The following is an 18,244-nucleotide window of genomic DNA, read 5'->3' as shown; positions in this document are numbered from 1 at the left end:
TTTACCGATATGCATTTTCAAAAATATAAAAAACAAACATTGCAGCCCTGGTAGAGATGACGGTGATGCACCCACCTCAGAGCTGGAGCTGGTCGCTGAGCGCCACCTGGTGGCCGACCGCTCCTAATGGTTAGAAAGGGTTAACCGCATGAAGCCTAGAGTCCCTATTCTGGGGGCGAACATTCTGTGAAAACAGCAGATCTACAAGCTCACAATGTGTTGCGTTGTGACACATTGTGAGCTTGTAGATCGGCTATTTTTGGCCCTCTTCCCCTATTTTAAGTGGAAGAGGCTGCTGAACTATGACGATGTTGTATCGAAGACACTCGGTGCCGCGCTATGAGCTTGTAGATCTGCTATTTTTGAATAGCCAAAGAAATCTGAAAATGACACAGATGCGTTCCCGGTCTTAATGGGTTAAGTAAAAGAACTATTTCTTAGTATTTCTTCCACCACTACAAAACGCCAACCTATACGTCTGTCTGTACCCGCAGGAGTGCTGTACCTCGCCTCCACTCTGACACACCTGGGCGCGGCCAGCGTCCGGCTGTCCATCTCGGCCCAGGACGGTGCCGGTGGGACTTCAGCCCGCCCCGCCCAGGTCACCATCAGCGTGGTGCGTAGCGGCCAGGCCCCGGCGCTCTTCCAGAGCTCACGCTACGCCTTCACCGTCCCTGAGGACGTCCCGCCCGGAACCTCTGTGGGCAGAGTGGAAGCCATCAACCCTGCCAGTGAGTCATTTCTAGGCATTGTGTTTTTTTTGCAGCTCTCAGTGCCATTCTGCCAGTGGTGGTAAAAGTACTACATTTTGTTTTACTTAAAGGGCAAGACCACTTTGGTAGAGTTTTGGGTTGTGTATTTACCTTGCCATGATGTAACTCCAAAGGTGGACAAGAAATCAAAAATAATTGCTCCATTGACTAGAAATTGATAATTCTAAATTTGCTCCTCATTGAATTACATTGTACGGTAAAACAGCTCTCAAAGTCACTCTATAAGCACGTAAACGAACACGAACAAAGCTGATTCAGACAATATAGAGCATCACCAAACCCAGTACTGTTTTTTTTTTTAAATAAAAATGTTAACTTCCTGCTGATTTTACTATTTGAAGATCCGGATCCGGATCCGCAAATCCAGTCCAGGTTTTCTTTTTAATAAAAATAGCAAAATCAACAGGAAGTTAACATTTTTATTGAAAAAAAAACAGTACTGGGCTTGGTGATGTTCTATATTGTCTGAATCAACTTTGTTTGTGTTTGTTTATGTGCTAAAAGAGTGACTTTGAGAGCTGTTTTACTGTACAATGTAAGTCAATGAGGAGCATATTTTGAATTATCAATTTCTAATCAATGGAGCAATTATTTTAGATTTCTTGTCCACCTTTGGAGTTACATCATGGCAAGGTAAATACACAACACAAACCTCTACCAAAGTGGTCTTACCCTTTAAGTAAAAGTATCAAAACTCTGTTACAAGTAAAAGTCCGGAATTCAAAATGTACTTAAAGTACAAAAGTATTGGTATCAAAATGTACTTAAAGTACCAAAAGTAGAAAGTACTAATTGTGCTTTCAGTTTTCAAATGTATAAAAATCTTTTGAAAATAGCAGATCTACAAGCTCACACCTCAAACTTGTACGTAAGTACAGTACTTAAGTAAATGTACTTAGTTACTTTCCACCACTGCATTCTGCATGCATTTCTAAGGTAAAGATGCATGAACTGCATGTTTACGTTGTTTCAGCCAAGCTCTTTTGCGCTATTAACACCGATGACCAGGACGTTCGAGCACAGCAACGGTTGATAGGTTAGAATGTTGCCGGCATCAATAAACGTTGTGTGCGAGTTCTCTGGACTTTTATATCCAAAACGCTGCCCCGCTCAAAAAAAGAAAAAGTTTGTAGAGATTGTAGAGAATCTTGTTCACCAAAAATGTTAGCCCCAAAATAGGTATGGTAATTAACCCATTAAGACCTGGGACGCATCTGTGTCACTTTTTGATTTGAGCTAAAAAAACATTATTTTACACTTTGGCTATTCAAAAATAGCAGATCTACAAGCTCGTAGCTTGTAGATCTGCTATTTTTGAAAAATCGAGATAATTTCTGCAAATCTTTAAATATATATTTTCTTTCAAAGCGAACATTTTTAACTCAAATCTTTGCTTCTGGGAGTCCCTGGAACAACATATTTTGAGATGGGGGTCGGCGGACAAATACATATCATTTTGGGGGTCCTTGACATGAAAAAGTTTGAGCACCACTGACATAGAAACATATGTTTTTTTTTTAAACTGTTAGGATTTAGATAGAAGATCCTCAGAACCTCAGGCCTTAATTGTAATTAAGAAATAATAACGAAACGCAATCTACATGCTGATAAACGACTCCCAAGCATCAATGACTTTGATTCTTTGTGTCTTGTGTCCAGACTCGGTAGAACCGGTGCGGTACCGGATCTCCTCAGGAGACCCTGGAGGAGTGTTCCGGGTGGACCCAGAGTCCGGGGGGATCAGCAGCGGCCTCGCTCTGGACCACGAGACCCAGCCGTACGTCCTGCTGGTGCTACAGGCGTACACCTCCACCTCTCCCCCTGTCTACAGCAGCACACAGGTAGGTCTGCGATCAGCCATCATTCTATCAGCCATTATTCTATTAGTGCCGCTCTATGAGCTTGTAGATCTGCTATTTAAAAAAAAAATCTTGAAAATGTGTGCAAATCGTTGAATATGTATTTTTTATTAGCGAAAATATTTTGTTCCAAATATTTACAAATGTTCCCTTTAAAAATATACATTTTCACACACCCCCCCCAAAATAGCAGATCTACAAGCTCATAGCTCTGCTATTTTTGAATAGCCAAAGCCAAAGAAACAGATGCGTTCCCGGTCTTAATGGATTAACCCATTAAGACCTGGAACGCATCTGTGTCACTTTAGATTTCTTTGGCTATTAAAAAATAGCAGATATACAAGCTCATAGCGCGGCACCGAGTGCCGCACTATGAGCTTGTAGATCTGCTATTTTGTTTTTGTTTTTTTTATAAAAAAAAAAAAAATGTTAGGATTTAGATTTTTTTTATCGCCTCAGGTCTTTTAAAAGAAAATCCGACGTATTATTATTTTCACCCATACAGTGTATGGTTTCTTTCTCCTGATTGGATGACATTGGTATCCTGACCTGAAAAGAAGTATTTTCTGTTTACTAAAGAGCTGGAGAGACGAGAGATCTGTTACTGATCAAACCCTCAATCAGTCATTGACTCATTATAAAAATAATATATCAGATTTTTTTCATGTTAACTGGACCACTGTAAAACTTGAAGCTGATAAATGGGTTCTCTCCCCTGATTGGATGAAATTGGTGACCCCATCTGAAATGCATTGTATGTTTATTGAAGAGCTGGAGAGACAGGAAGACCCCTGTTACGGAACAAACAGGGGGTCCTCAGAGATACTGCAGGGGGGGCGCCAAATATTTGTGATAGGAACTTTTTAATACATTTTTTACAGTAACCACTTGAACGCATCCTTACACTCGGGGGAACATTTGCCGGAAATTACCGATCTACAAGCTCACAACGTGTCGCAGATGCGTTGTGAGCTTAGATCGACTATTTTCGGCGAGGAGGTTTGGTGTGGAGGGAAAAAAGAGTAGAACAAGTACAGAGCCAAAGGTCAAGTTTGCAAAGTATTGAGGGTTTAAGTGGTTAAATGTCTGAAAATACACATTAACATGAATCCAACATGTAGTAGGGGGTCCCTGCTTCATCTCTCTCTCAGCTAAGGGGTCCTTAGCCTGAAAAAAAGACCCCTGCTCTCTATTAATTATTATCAGAATAACTTTATCAGAATATTTTTCACTTTTTAAGAAGTTAACCAAAGAAATATCAATTACACCACCTTCTAAATCGATTAATTCAATGAACTGACGCGTCCTCTATGTGCAGGTCAACATCACCATCGCAGACGTCAACGACAACGCGCCGGTCTTCCCCAGAGCCAGCGACTACGTCACCCTGTCCCAGAACACGCCCCCGGGCACCGTCCTGTTCATCGCCCACGCCCACGATGCTGACAGCGGTGCCAACGGGAGGACGCGCTACCGCCTCCGCCCAGGAGAGGGCAGCGACGACACTGGTGGGAGAAGTAACCTTGATTTATTTTTCTCAAGTACAAGTTGCAATGCCACAATGTAGAAATCCTTACTGTTGGGCAGAAACCTCTTATCTCCATATTCCAACTTTTTGTGTTCTTTTTCTGTAAATGAATGCCCTGCTTGATCATACTCAGGGGTGTAGTGGAGGGGTGCGCTCCCCCACTTCCAAATTTAGCACTACAACACTGATCATACTACATCGTCACACAAAAGTATCAAAAATAGCAGATCCGCAAGCTCTCGCGCCACATTTTGAGCTTGTAGACCTGCTGTTTTTGATATTTGAGTCCTGAAAAGTAACAGTAAGTAAAAGTAAAAGGCCTGTGTTCAAATTTTTACTAGTAATAGATAGTACACAAGTATTGTATTGGCATCAACATGTTTGCTTGTAGAATATCACTTTTCTCAAGTTTTTTCAAAAGTTGAAAAAAATTGTCATAATCTATATAGCAGATATACAAGCTCACAGTGCACAGCGCATCACGACACGCTGTGAGCTTGTAGATCAGCTATTTTCTGAATTGATGAAGTATAATAGGCTTTGTAATAATTCTATAAATATACAGTACAAAGTAACTTTTTTTTTTTGTGACCAACTTTTTTTTAAAAACAAGCTTTCAGAGGTGACAGACATTATATCACATTTGTGTGGGTAAGCAGTTCATACAGTTTCCCACGGTGACATACGAGAGTGTCTTTTCAGTTCATAGATTGTCTGTCAGTATAGTCATGTACTGTATCCTCTGATCCTGTGGCTGCTAAAGAGCCCAGGTCGCTTCTTAAACCCCCCGCCCCTACCAGACCCCCGGGTTCGCACAGACATTATAGGACGTTGAAACACAGGACAAAGTAACTTGTAACCAACGTCTTTCAGATAATCGCAGTGGAGTAATAAGTATGACATTTGCCCCTAATGTTGTAGAGTAGAAGCATAAAACATGTCTGGCTATGCGAGACTACTGTCGGGCTAAAAACCTCTTATCTCCATGTTCTAACTTCTTTGTGTTCTTTCGAAAATTAATGCCCTACTTGATCATACTACAGCGTCACACAAAAGTATCAAAAGTAGCAGATCTACAAGCTCGAAATGCGACGTGAAGCGACGGGTTTTGAGCTTGTAGATCTGCTACTTTTGCTATTTTTGAATTTGAATCCAGAAAAGTAGTTTTGGACATAATGAGGTTTCAGAGACTAAATGTAATTAGTTACTTTCCACCACCAGGGGACATGGGGGCGATGTTCGCCGTCGACCGCCACCTCGGCACCGTGACCTTAAACCGGACCCTGCGCTCCTCGGACCCCCGGCGGACGTTCAGCTTGGAGATCGTGGCGGAGGACGAGGGGGTCCCGCCTCTCAGCTCCACGCTGACCCTGGCGGTCCACGTGGAGCGCGGCCACGCCCCCGAAGACGACGCCCTGGCGTTCGAGACCCTGGCGTACCAGGTGGAGATCGGGGAGGGGTACCGCAGGGACGCACGGGTCATCCAGGTGAGCGGGTATTTGTTTTGATTTAAAATTAAAACATTTATATTGTGCTATTCAAATGATATTGAATCGTGTCTCAAACTGTCTCCCTAAACTGTAAATCAGAGCATTAACACTTTAAATGAGCTGATGCCCATTTGACACTGAACTGTGTGGGCTCATAGAATTGTTAATATTACATCCACATGAGTTTTTCTTGAATGTATTTATTTAGACTTACAGCTCTGAGTTCATAGCTAAATCACCATTCCATTATTCACCATCTATGGAGCAGCTCCAGCATTTGTCTCTTGGGGACATCATCACTACAGTCTTGTCACTCTGCCTTTCATCTTAAAGGAGTAGTTTACCCATCAATTACACACCCCATGAAGCCTTGAATTTTTTTTGTCGCATTCCTAAGCCAATAATTTGATGACGAGAGTATTTCCGGTAGGAGACACAAAGAGTCTACTTTGTGTCTCCTACCGGATACATTAGCATCTTTCCGCCGGTAATCAAATTATTGGCTTAGGAATGCGAGAAAAACTAAAAAGAATCCATGAATCTAAGGCTTCATGGGGTGTGCAATTGATAGAAAATAAGATTTGTTTTGGTGAGCTACTCCTTTAGGACAATTAAAACTGATCTGTACAATATAGAAATAGATAATGTCAACTCTTTTAAAGAGAACTTTAACAGTAGCAACAGAACATATTCATATATTTCTGTGTTTTCTGGTAAGTCAGTTACAGTACGTAGTAACGTTTAGTAGTACGTTTAGTCACTTGGCTGACTGAACGTTGTTGAATCATCTTTTTTTCTTTCAACAGCTAATACATTAATTTGGTTGGTGACATTTATGCTTGTGGCCAAGTTGACAGTCTTGCCTGTCACTATAGAACATGATATGAATAAGTCATATCTGAATACAGAATATACTGGAATTATGAATTGCTAGTAGTACCAAAATGTAGGCAATTTATCAAAGTTAAATGCCCTGCATAATCACTGTATGAGAAAGAGTAAAAATGTCTTAGTTGGATATTTTTTTTAAATAATAATGTGATGTTACTGACATCAGTCATTATAGAGGAGGGATAACATCAAGTGAATTAGTTTGACTCATGATATAATATTTTACAATAAAACATGGATAGTCAACCTTTTATAGTAAATACTGTATTAACTATGTATGTAGCGTTCAGTGACTCAGACAGTTCAACATAGAGACGATCAGGCAGGAATTCAAGATTTAATCCATATTACAGTCAAGGATCAGGAGCAGGAGATCAAACAGTGAAGACTAATGTAGCCATCAGGGATCAGGCAGAGAATCACAACCTGATAATTAGACACAGGTTCACACAGGAACAGTCAGGATCAGTGGTGTAACATAGTGACAGTGGGCCGTGATGCAGGCTATTTAGGACGGGCCCCCGATCCTCCAGTGCACGCTCAAAATAGGCTACTCACAGTTTATATTGTAAGTGGTGGTGGGCGCTTCAGGAGTCAGCTAATCATTTCTACAAGTCTTATTTATGAACACAATTTTAATGTAATGTAAAATACAAGTGGCTGAGGAACTAATGATTATAATATAAAATACAAAAACAAGTGGATGAGGAAGTAATGATTATAATATAAAATACAAAAACAAGTGGCTGAGGAACTAATGATTATAATATAAAATACAAAAACAAGTGGATGAGGAAGTAATGATTATAATATAAAATACAAAAACAAGTGGATGAGGAACTAATGATTATAATATAAAATACAAAAACAAGTGGCTGAGGAACTAATGATTATAATATAAAATACAAAAACAAGTAGATGAGGAACTAATGATTATAATATAAAATACAAAAACAAGTGGATGAGGAACTAATGATTATAATATAAAATACAAAAACAAGTGAATGAGGAACTAATGATTATGATATAAAATACAAAAACAAGTGGATGAGGAACTAATGTTTTTGTTTTTTACATAAATCCCTGCCACCAAATATTTTAATAATAAACTTTATTTATATAGCACCTTTTTAAACAATGTTACAAAGTGCTTAACAACTTAAAATCAGACAGTGAACAATGAAATACAATTTTACAACAATAAAAACAACATACAACAGTATCAGTGAGTAAATGAGAAGCACCGAGATTCTGCTGTTAAGAGGTTAAAAAGGCCTTTCTATAAAAATGGGTCTTTAATTTGGTTTTAAAAATGGCAATGGAACTTGCAACCCTAATGTCCAATGGGAGGCTGTTCCAGAGGGTAGGGGCCCTGACGGCAAAGGCCCGATCGCCCTTAGTCACCAGCCTAGATATAGGGACATCTAATCTTTAAGATGGGGGTCCGTGGTCAAATACATATCAATTTGGGGGTCCTTGACATGAACAAGTTTAAGAACCATTATTTTAGGAAACACTTGTTAATGTGATTGTCATTGACCACAACACAATCATATAGATTTTAAACTGAGTAATATTCTAAATGTCATATAATCATCATCATCATCATCATCATCATCATCATCATCATCATGTCTAACTGCATTGTTCCACAGTTACACTGACCTTCCCTGGTAACATCTTCAGAGGGACAGTCTCATCACAATTGTAAACGTATGGAAAGAGTGTGTCAGTGAAAGTGTGTGTGAAAGTGTGTATGTGTGTGTTAGTATCAGGATCAGAGAATGACAGCTTTCCTTCATTCCAGTCCAGCTGGACTCTGATCCTCTGAGGATTCCGCTTCAGTGAGAGATTAGTGTCTGACCCTGGTAAGGAGTCTGCTCCGTATTTACCTTTAGAGAACCTTATTCTCCAGTGTTGACCCCCTCCGTGTCCCTTCCTCTGGTAAGACTCTGGTAACACACCCACTTCCCAGAATGCATTGTATCCTACCTCAACATCCCAGCTATGAGTCCCTGAGTTAAAGCCCTCAGAACACAGGACATAGGCATAGTAGGCAAACCTCTCTGGGTTGTCAGGAAGCTGCTGTCTCTCTCCCCATCTCACACTGGTCAGATCATCAGACAAGGTGTATCGTGGATGGGCAGTGTTGGGGTCCAGAATGACAGGACTGTAAGAGACAATGGCCTTCATCTTATTCCAGACTCTGAAGGTCAGGTTGCCCAGGTGTTTGGTCACGTCTATCAGTGGTCCTGAGACCAGCTGTGGATCCTGCAGTCTGAACTGGACTCTTTCCATTGTGGTCTTGTAGTTCTGCAGGAATGAAATGTGTTCAGCTCTCATTTCCTCCTCTATGGCTCTGATGTTGTTTGAAAGGGTTAATATGTCTCTGTTCAGACCCTCAATCTTATTCTTCATCATCTGACTCTTCTGCTGCTCTTCCTCCCTCAGTGCAGTGATGCTGGCCTCCTCTTCCTCTTGTATAAACCGATGAAGCTTCTTAAACTGTTCCTTAATCTGCCTCTCTGTGTGCCGGGCCCGGACCTTAATGTGTTTTGCTGTTTGGTCACAGTTTGTTTTAACTTTATTAAAAACCTTCCGTTTCTCTTTTAAAGTCTCCAGTGACTTCTGGATTTCCTCCTTGTGATCCAGTGCAGCCTCATCGATGGGTCTGAAACTGTGGTTGGTGTGTTTTTTAGAATCTCGGCACACAACACACACTGGCTGTTGACAAACCAGACAGAACAGTTTGAGTTTCTCAGCATGTAGACTGCAGAGATCCTCAGACCCTGATGAAGCTCTCTGATGTCTCTCCTGTATGAAGGCCTCACACAGGTTCTTCAGAACCAGGTTACATGGTGGAGGATCCATTAAATTCATTTTCTTACACACTGGACATTCCTTTATTTCCTTCTGTCTCCACCAATTCTGAATACATTCTTTACAGAAGCTGTGGCTACAGGACAGGACAACAGGATCTTTAAAAATGTCACAACACACAGCACAGGAAAAATCCTCATCTGAAAGAGACGACTTGGAAGCCATTTAGTCTCTGAATGAAGCTACAAACACTTTGCTCAATACAGGAAGTCAGTCAGTCGTATTAACTCTCCCTTCTCTAGAATGTTCCCTGAAGTTTACTTTCACTGTGAATTGTGGTTGTTGTTAAAGTCCATTCAGCTGACAGAATCAGCAGCAGGTTCCAGGGGTCTGGGTCAGTATTCCCTCCTGTAGCTGTGGAAAGACAGTCTGTCCTCCTCACTGGAAGTTGTGTTTGGTCTAAAAGTTAATCGTATTGTCCGTCTCTCTATGTGTGTGAGAGCGTGTTGGCAGTGAGGAATGTAAGAATAACAACCTCCCTGTTTCCTGGTTTATGTCAGATGACTCAGGCAAGAGGAGGAGCATTGACAGACCATAAAAAAATTGCAAATTTCACATGCAAGCACACACGCACGCACGCACGCACGCACGCACACACACTATCATGGTCAGGTTCTTGTTTCTCCTATCTCTCAAGGCTTTGATACATGATGTGACACTGCATGTCATGTCTACTATTACTTGCATGTCTACAAGACACATGACCATTCACACTGTTTAACTCTGACATTGTTCATGTACAGCTTTCTAGGTTGATAATTGAGTCAATAGTGACATCTAGTGGACATGCAGGGGAAACCTGCATGTCCATGTATGTACCTAACCAGTGCATCTAAGTGAGAATAAGTGAATCTGAATCTATGTTACATCAACAGTTAAATTTATATGGGGGGGTGTGATTATTTTTAGCATTTAAAGTTAAATGCATATATTTAAATTAAAATATTACTCAACAACAAGTGAAAGTTGCTCAGTCAAATTTGTACTTGAGTTGAAGTACTGGGCTACTTGCTTTTAAAATTATTAATATACTACAAATAGTGAAGTAGATTTTCTTTTTAATATCAATGCATTGCTGTACTGTAATGAAAAGAAAAAAAATAGCTATTTTCACTATTTGTAAGTGGTTCATTCATAAAGCATAAGTTTGGTTATGGGGGGTCCCCAGTTCCTAGAAATGTGGTGGAGTCAAAAGTTTTGTGTTTGAGTGAAAGTCATAAGCTTCCAAAACAAAAAACAGATACAGTACTCTAGTAAAGTATAGATGCTCAAAAAATGTACTTAAGGGCGCCCGGGTAGCCCAGTGGTAAGGTGCCTACCCGACACACAGAGGTTGTGGGTTCTAATCTAATCCGGCTTTGTCGAGTGTCAATACGAACACAATTGGCCCATGTTGGGGGCGAGTTGGGGGATATAGGGCATAGCAGTGGCGGACATTTTCTGGTTCCACTTCAAAATACTCAATGCATTTTTCCCATTGACATTTCCAAAAATATTTATATCAATTCATTTAAGTCTAAAATCAAGCCATCCAGGGTCCTGGTGAATCATGACCATACATTTTTTTTTCTGTGATTTTATTTTATTTAATATTTAATTATATGATATACTATATTTAATAAATACCCTTTGTTTTGCCGTTTTCAAAAAAGTTTTTTCACAGAATCAAACGTTTTATGGTCATGATTCACCAGGACCCTGGATGGCTTGATTCTAGGCTTAGAATAATTGATATAAATATTTTTGGAAATGTCAATGGGAAAAATGCATTGAGTATTTTGAAGTGGAACCAGAAAATGGCCGCCACTGCTATGCCCTATTTGTCATCCTACGGGCTGGGGCGGCACCTGTCAGCAGGGAGTGTTGGGCGGGAGGCGTTGGATGAAGGCTATACTTAATTTGTGTGTGGGCAGGAATCAATTGGCAAAACGACTAAATCGACAACAAAAAGCGGGTAAAAAAAGAAAAAAAAGTACAGTACTCAAGTAAATGTACTTTAGTCTCTGTGGGGTGGAAACCTCATATGTCCAAAACTATTACTTTTCAGGATTCAAATAAAGAAAATAGCAAAAGCAGCAGATCTACAAGCTCAAGACGCGTCGCTTCGTGTCCCATTTCAAGCTTGCAGATCTGCCACTTTTGATGCTTTTGTGTGACGCTGTAGTATGATCAAGTAGGGCATTAATTTACGAAAAAAACAAAAAGTTAGAATATGGAGATAAGAGGTTTCTGCCCCGACAGCAACAATTTGTTAATGTCCTCCACTGTCCAGGTGAGGGCCCATGGGAGTCGGGGAGGAGGGTCCAACGCGGGCGTCACATACTCCCTGGAGCCAGAGGCAGGGTTCCCCTCTCCACCGTTCAGGGTTCACCACAGCAGCGGCTGGCTCTACCTCTCTGACAGCCTGGACTACGAGACACAACCCATGTTCCGCTTCACAGTGCAGGCCACAGCCAGGTTAGTAGAGGATTGAATTGTTTTAAAATGTTGATTTTGTTTTGAGTACATGGTTTCAAATTCAGTTTAGCTTTAAATTAGCTTTTACAAGAGGGTTTGCTAGTTTAGTTTTTATTTAGTGAAAAGGCTTAGTTTTGGTTTAGACTAGAGTTAGTTTTAGTGTTTAGTTTAATGTAAATATGGGGTATTTGTCACGTATTAGATTAAAAAAGTATTGAGTAATACAAAATATATACATATACCATTTAAAGAAATGTATTCACAATTCACAAACTGGGACACTTAAGCAAATGGAAGATAGATTTCATATGCAACTACAATGCAATTACAAAGACCAAAACAAATGACATTTTCTCTAGGATTTTAGTCAGTTTTAGTTAGTTTTGGCACAATACCAATTCAGTTACTCATAGTTTTTTTTTGTGAAGCCTCGTTTTTATATTTATTTCAGTTAACTCAAATGTTTTTGCAATTCTTTTTTTTAATTTTGATATTTCTGATAACCTGGGCAGGGAGGCGGTGCAGAGCAGCAATGTGACGGCTACAGCCTCTGTGGTGGTGGTGGTGCTGGATGCCAACGACAACGCGCCGGCGTTCAGCAGCGAGGCGTACTACTTCACGCTGTCAGAGGGCCCGTCGCCTCAGGGCCTGGTGGGGACCGTCCTGGCCAGGGACAGGGACTCAGGGAAGAACGCCCAGCTCTCATACATACTGCTCTCGGAGGGCAAGTACTTCCGCATCGACGCCAAGACAGGTACGGCGGCACCTGCGGTTCAGTGATGGAAGAACTACTCCAATATTTTTTACTTAAAAGTAGAAGATAAAAGTTGCAATGCCACAATGTAGAAATCGTTGTTGTCGGGCAGAAACCTCTTCTCTCCATATGTTTTACTTAAGTAAAAGTATCAATTCTGCAATGTAGATGTAAAAGTCTGGAATAAAACATTTGCTTGAGTAAAAGAGAAAATAATGGTATCAAAATATACTTAAAGTACCAAAAGTAACAGTACTAAAATGTTTGAAAATAGCAGATCTACAGATCTACAAGCCTCGCATCGCGACACATTGTTTGCTACTCAAGTACAGTACTTGAGTAAATGTACTTAGTTACTTTACACCACTGTATATAACTGTTTGTGTTTTATCGTAAATTGACGCCCTACTTGATCAAACTATGGCGTCACACGGCTTGTAGATCTGCTACTTTTGCTATTTTAGAATTTTAATCCTGAAAAGTAACAGTTTTGAACATAATGAGGTTTCCACCTGACAGAGACGATATCGCTCTACATTAGATATCTTTGGTGCTCAAAGCACGGCGTGTTGTGAGCGTTGTGAGATCTTCTGTGACGGTTTTCCCTGAATACGGATGCTGGGGTTTAAGTGGTTAAGTGTACAGCACTTGGAGTACATGTACTTAGTAACTTTCCACCCTATTTGCTGCTCTGCGAAGATAAACAACAATAACTGTCGGTTCACAGTGAAACTGAGAAAAATGACTTTAATGTTCATGGCTTGTCTCATCTAATGTCATGGAAAGCCACAGCTGTTTCTTTCTAATGTAATGTAAAGTAGTGTTCAACAGAACATCATCATTTTTCCTACTTTGCTTAACAACAAGCAGAATGTACTGTAATAGAAAAAAATATGTGTTTTCTATTATGGAACATTCCTTACCTCCCTCTGTCATTGTCTGTCTGTCTGTCTGTCTGTCTGTCTGTCTGTCTGTCTGTCTGTCTGTCTGTCTGTCTGTCTGTCTGTCTGTCTGTCTGTCTGTCTGTCTGTCTGTCTGTCTGTCTGTCTGTCTGTCTGTCCGTCTGTCTCTCATGTCTCTGTCTCATCTGTATGTCTCTGTCTCTCTGTCTTGTGTGTGTGTGTGTGTGTGTGTGTGTGTGTGTGTGTGTGTGTGTGTGTGTGTGTGTGTGTGTGTGTGTGTGTGTGTGTGTGTGTGTGTGTGTCTCTCTCTCTCTCTCTCTCTCTCTCTCTCTCTCTCTCTCTCTCTCTCTCTCTCTCTCTCTCTCTCCCTCTCCCTCCAGGTGAGGTCATCAACTGGGTGGGGTTGGACAGGGAGCATCACAGTCATCACGTGGTGAAGGTGATGGTGACAGACGCTGGCGTCCCTCGCCTCAACGCCACCGCCACCGTCCACATCCTGGTCACCGACGTCAACGACAACGCCCCCCGCTTCACCCACCTGCCCGCCACCAAGGAGATCAGTGTTCAGGTACACCGGGTTTCTTAACCGACAACCTTTTAAAAACATCACCAACATAACAGCACAATATGAACACTGAAGCAGAATGTCATTATTTTTCCAGGTGTGTTTGTTTGCCCATGTGAGGAATTTGAGGTAGATGGGTGCAAATGGTCACAGCATTGTGCAAGTTTGGTGCATTTGTAGACCCCCTGACGGTAGCACTTTACTTAAAGGTCGGGTCTATAATGCATTACAAGAACATTTATAATGCATAATAATGCGCTTATAAGGCATTATACAGTAACACTCGTTACAAATGTTTATAATTATGCATAACAACTCATAACAAGGTTTATTAAAGGGATAGATCACCCCAAAAACTTTTTTTCCTATCGATTAGTCATCCCATTTGATGACCGGCAGCGGTTCCGGTAGGACACACAAAGAGTCTCCTTTGTGTGTCCTACCGGAACCGCTGCCTACCGGTCCGCTGGTCATCAAATTATTGGCTTAGGAATGCGAAAACAAAAAAAAACAAAAAAATATCCATAAATTCAAGTCTCCATGGGGTGACTAATCCATAGATTTTTTTTTTTGGGTGAACTATCCCTTTAAGTATTATAAGTGCTGGCCATAATGCATTATAAGCTCAGCAGCACAGCACATTATAACTACCAGGTAACACTTTACTTAACCATTTAAACCCCATATGGTTGACCGGAGTCCCTCAGGGCTCTATACTAGTGAATTTTTGCAGAAAATAGCCGATCGACAAGCTCATGCGTTGTGAGCTCGTTGATCGGCTATTTTCTGCGAAAGCGCTGTGCTCTTTTGAACCCCAGCCTTTATATTTTCCTTGATATTTTTGACATTTTTGAATACTGAATAGTAACAGTTCCCACCGACTGCGACAATTTATTTGTTACTTCATCAGTGTTCTGCTGTCAGCGTTAACATCATTAGTAATAATTTCTTGCCATGTTTTTTTTTTTTTTATCTGTCTCCGTCACTCCACTTACATTTCTTCTTTCGGCCACATTATGACAATAAAACGTGTATTTGAGAAGTTGAAAGGGTTTTGGTCACGGCTCATTTGCACACGTCTGGCATGTGTTCCACGGTGCTGACAGGGCGTCAATTGAATCAGCATGAACACACACAGACATCCACTTTAGGAACAATTGGCATTTATCTTCTGGTTCACCACAAACTGCATCAATCCCCCAAAAAACCCAAAAGTTGGGTTTTTTTGTAGACTCTTTGCTCTAGAACAAAAGTAAGAAGAATTCATAAGCAAAGTTTTGTGAATGAGGCCTATTGTTCTGGGGTCGCATGAAACACTTTATTGTGCCCTATTTTGGGCATGTCATTATAGGCGTATTTGCATACATAAGACATAAATAAAATAATAATCCTGCACATCCAAAAAAACAACAACAAAGGAGGTTCAAGTCTAGGCAGCAGGCGTATACACTGTAAAAGCAGATGGAGGGACTACACACTCCAGAGAACAGAGATGGACAACTATATTAGCACGGCACGTTTCGCCGTGAGCTTCGTCAGGTGTTATCCGTTTCTTCTTCGAGGGACCACATTGTAAGGAAGGATCTGCACTATACTTAGCGTAGCAGTAATCGACCACACTGTCAAACTGTAACCTGAAACAATAACCTGCCAATTCAGAATAGAAATAGTTACCTGGAGAATTAGTCCATTTGATAACCTTTAAATGTTCTTCCCACTCTCGACTCCTCGAGATTACCTTTAATATAGCCAGTGGTGTAAATTAACATTACAATGGTGTAAAGTAACATTAAGTACATTTACTTTGCTTGTCAAATTATTTTTATACATTTTATACATTTGAAAACTTGTGAAATGGGACATTCTGCACAATGAGTACTTTCTACTTTTGGTACTTTAAAGTTGTACAATGCAGAATCACAAATAACGATTTTTAGCAACCTCTGCTGGTCACTACCGTCACTGCATACAATTTCCCTAGTCCTCGATTACCCAGAATTCCATTCGTTTTCACCGGAAGCCGGAAGCGTTTCAAAAAGCGATCTTTTAATTGTTTTATACTATCTACGGATCGTTTCTCTTAGCCAGTGGAGCATTAGTTACCATGAGCTGTGCTTTCTTTTTCTGTTCTTTTTCGATCTTCCAATCCTACATTATCTTAAAATCAGCGTGAGGTTCCTTTTTGTTAATAGCGCGGTAGTTCCTGGCCAAACAGGAAACCGTTGCGGTAGTTCCTGAGGACGTCGGCCACGACGTCATGACGTTGGCCAGGAACGTCATTTTCCCGGGAAAGTCCCCCCCGTACACGTTCAATAGAAAATATATAAATAAAAGGCTTCCGGGGGTGAAATTCACGGAGTGGGTGTTGTGAAACTTTTGCCACTCGCAAAAGATATACAATTTAACTTTAATTTTGTTGAAAACGTTACCTAGTATTACTTTAAGTACTTTTTGATACCAATACTTTTTTACTTTTACTCAAGTAAATTTATAATTCCGGACTTTTAGAGTATTTCTACATCGCAGTATTGATACTTTTACTTAAGGAAAAAATTTGAGTACTTTTACCACCACTGAATATAGCTTTTTCAAAATAACGGCGTTACCGGTAAGTCATTCATGTGCTCCTTTTTAGGGAAATTCCCCATAAAGAATTTCTTTGTAACCATAGGGTTTAAGTAGTTCAGTGGTTAACATGAGATACTCTGTGTGTGTAATCCATCATACTGTAGACATGGGCCGGCCTGCCAGCAGGATCTCTGGTCACGACCATGTTTGCCAAAGACGTCGACGCAGGAGAAAACGGGACCGTCAGCTTCTCTCTGAACACAGGTGAGTTAACGAGACCTGGACCTAGTTCAGTGGTTCTCAACCTGTAGGCCGGGGCCACAAATACAAATACACACCCGGGACGCTATTATGTTTAAAACAATGTCATGGTATTTTGTCTTTAAAACCTTGGGAAGAAAAATGTGTACACCGGGTAAATTCCAAATATTGGTGAGATATCTTCAATAGTTGCTCAATTGTGAAATTGACGTTCCAAAACTGTCTCTTAATTTACTTCATTGCACGGTGAAACTCACTCTCAAAGTCACCCTTTTAGCATTTTATGGTTGGTCAATATTGATCAATTTTATATTTAGATATTACAGTGTAGAGTCAGTGGCAGGAAACAGGGAGAGAGACAGGGAGTGGCACGCAGCAAAGGTCGTCGGGCTCGGGAACCGAACCCACGGTTTGCTGTCAGGCTGCATCAGAGCCTATATGGGGTATGCGCCTTAACTACTAGGCCATCGGCGCTCCGGAATATCAGTTTCTAATCAACAGAGCATCATGGAAAGGTAACTACACATTAGAACCCAGAGCTTTAACAAAGTGTCCTTTTGCTTTCAAAGAGGACGGTGTGGGATTGTTTACCATCGACAGCCAGAGTGGAGACATCAGGACAACAGAGCGTCTGTCCCACAGCGCTGACGCTCACTACACTCTGAACGTAGTGGCTAAGGACAGCGGAGACACACCTCTGCAGGAGACCGCAGTCGTTCACGTACAGGTAGTACCCACTCACTGCATGCATATTATACACACTGCATGCATATTATACACACTCACTGCATGCATATTATACACACTCACTGCATATTATACACACTCACTGCATATTATACACACTCACTGCATATTATACACACTCACTGCATGCATATTATACACACTCACTGCATATTATACACACTCACTGCATGCATATTATACACACTCACTGCATACTATACACACTCACTGCATACATATTATACACACTCACTGCATACACACTCACTGCATCTACCTGTTTGTACCGTTACCAGGTTTATTAAATCGTTTTCTAGCATTCATACCTGCTATATAAAGATACAAAGTGTCTTGTAGGGTGGAAACCTCATATGTCCAAAACTGTTACTTTTCAGGATTCAAATTCAAAAGCATCAAAAGTAACAGATCCACAAGCTCGAAACGCAACGGATCTGCTACTTTTGATGCTTTTGTGCGACGCTAGTGTGATCAAGCAGGGCGTTAATTTACGAAAAAACACAAAAAGTTAGAATATGGGGCTCTAGTGTAGCCTGACAGCGTGTCGTGGGTTCGAGTCCCGATCCCGC

The 18,244-nt window shown here is 40.9% G+C and overlaps 2 protein-coding genes across 2 annotated transcripts in view; one reads left to right on the top strand and one right to left on the bottom strand.

Annotated features, from left to right (window-relative positions):
* The window catches only part of dchs2 (dachsous cadherin-related 2), a gene marked incomplete at both ends in the record, with an annotated part of 90,272 nt that overhangs the window by 18,804 nt on the left and 53,224 nt on the right, over nucleotides 1-18,244 (top strand). Inside the window, 9 exons of the mRNA XM_080440635.1 lie at nucleotides 495-731; nucleotides 2,433-2,614; nucleotides 3,951-4,140; nucleotides 5,382-5,647; nucleotides 11,694-11,878; nucleotides 12,409-12,632; nucleotides 13,915-14,102; nucleotides 16,832-16,931; nucleotides 17,498-17,655. Coding sequence (XP_080296761.1) covers nucleotides 495-731; nucleotides 2,433-2,614; nucleotides 3,951-4,140; nucleotides 5,382-5,647; nucleotides 11,694-11,878; nucleotides 12,409-12,632; nucleotides 13,915-14,102; nucleotides 16,832-16,931; nucleotides 17,498-17,655 — 1,730 coding nt within the window. The remainder of the gene's footprint in view (nucleotides 1-494; nucleotides 732-2,432; nucleotides 2,615-3,950; nucleotides 4,141-5,381; nucleotides 5,648-11,693; nucleotides 11,879-12,408; nucleotides 12,633-13,914; nucleotides 14,103-16,831; nucleotides 16,932-17,497; nucleotides 17,656-18,244) is intronic.
* On the bottom strand, nucleotides 7,721-9,884 carry LOC308098778 (E3 ubiquitin-protein ligase TRIM39-like). Its single transcript, XM_080447209.1, has one exon. It carries the CDS (start codon nucleotides 9,584-9,586, stop codon nucleotides 8,177-8,179), a length of 1,410 nt encoding a protein of 469 aa, XP_080303335.1. The 5' UTR covers nucleotides 9,587-9,884; the 3' UTR covers nucleotides 7,721-8,176.

Source organism: Gymnoscopelus braueri (assembly GCF_963280865.1).
Source record: "Gymnoscopelus braueri genome assembly, chromosome: 2".
Classification (NCBI taxonomy): Eukaryota; Metazoa; Chordata; class Actinopteri; order Myctophiformes; family Myctophidae; genus Gymnoscopelus; species Gymnoscopelus braueri.
This window is presented reverse-complemented; position numbering and strand designations above follow the sequence as displayed.

Coding starts and splice junctions, on each gene's coding strand:
- LOC308098778 (XM_080447209.1), bottom strand. CDS start 9,586: ATGGCTTCCAAGTCGTCTCTTTCAGATGAGGATTTTTCCTGTGCTGTG.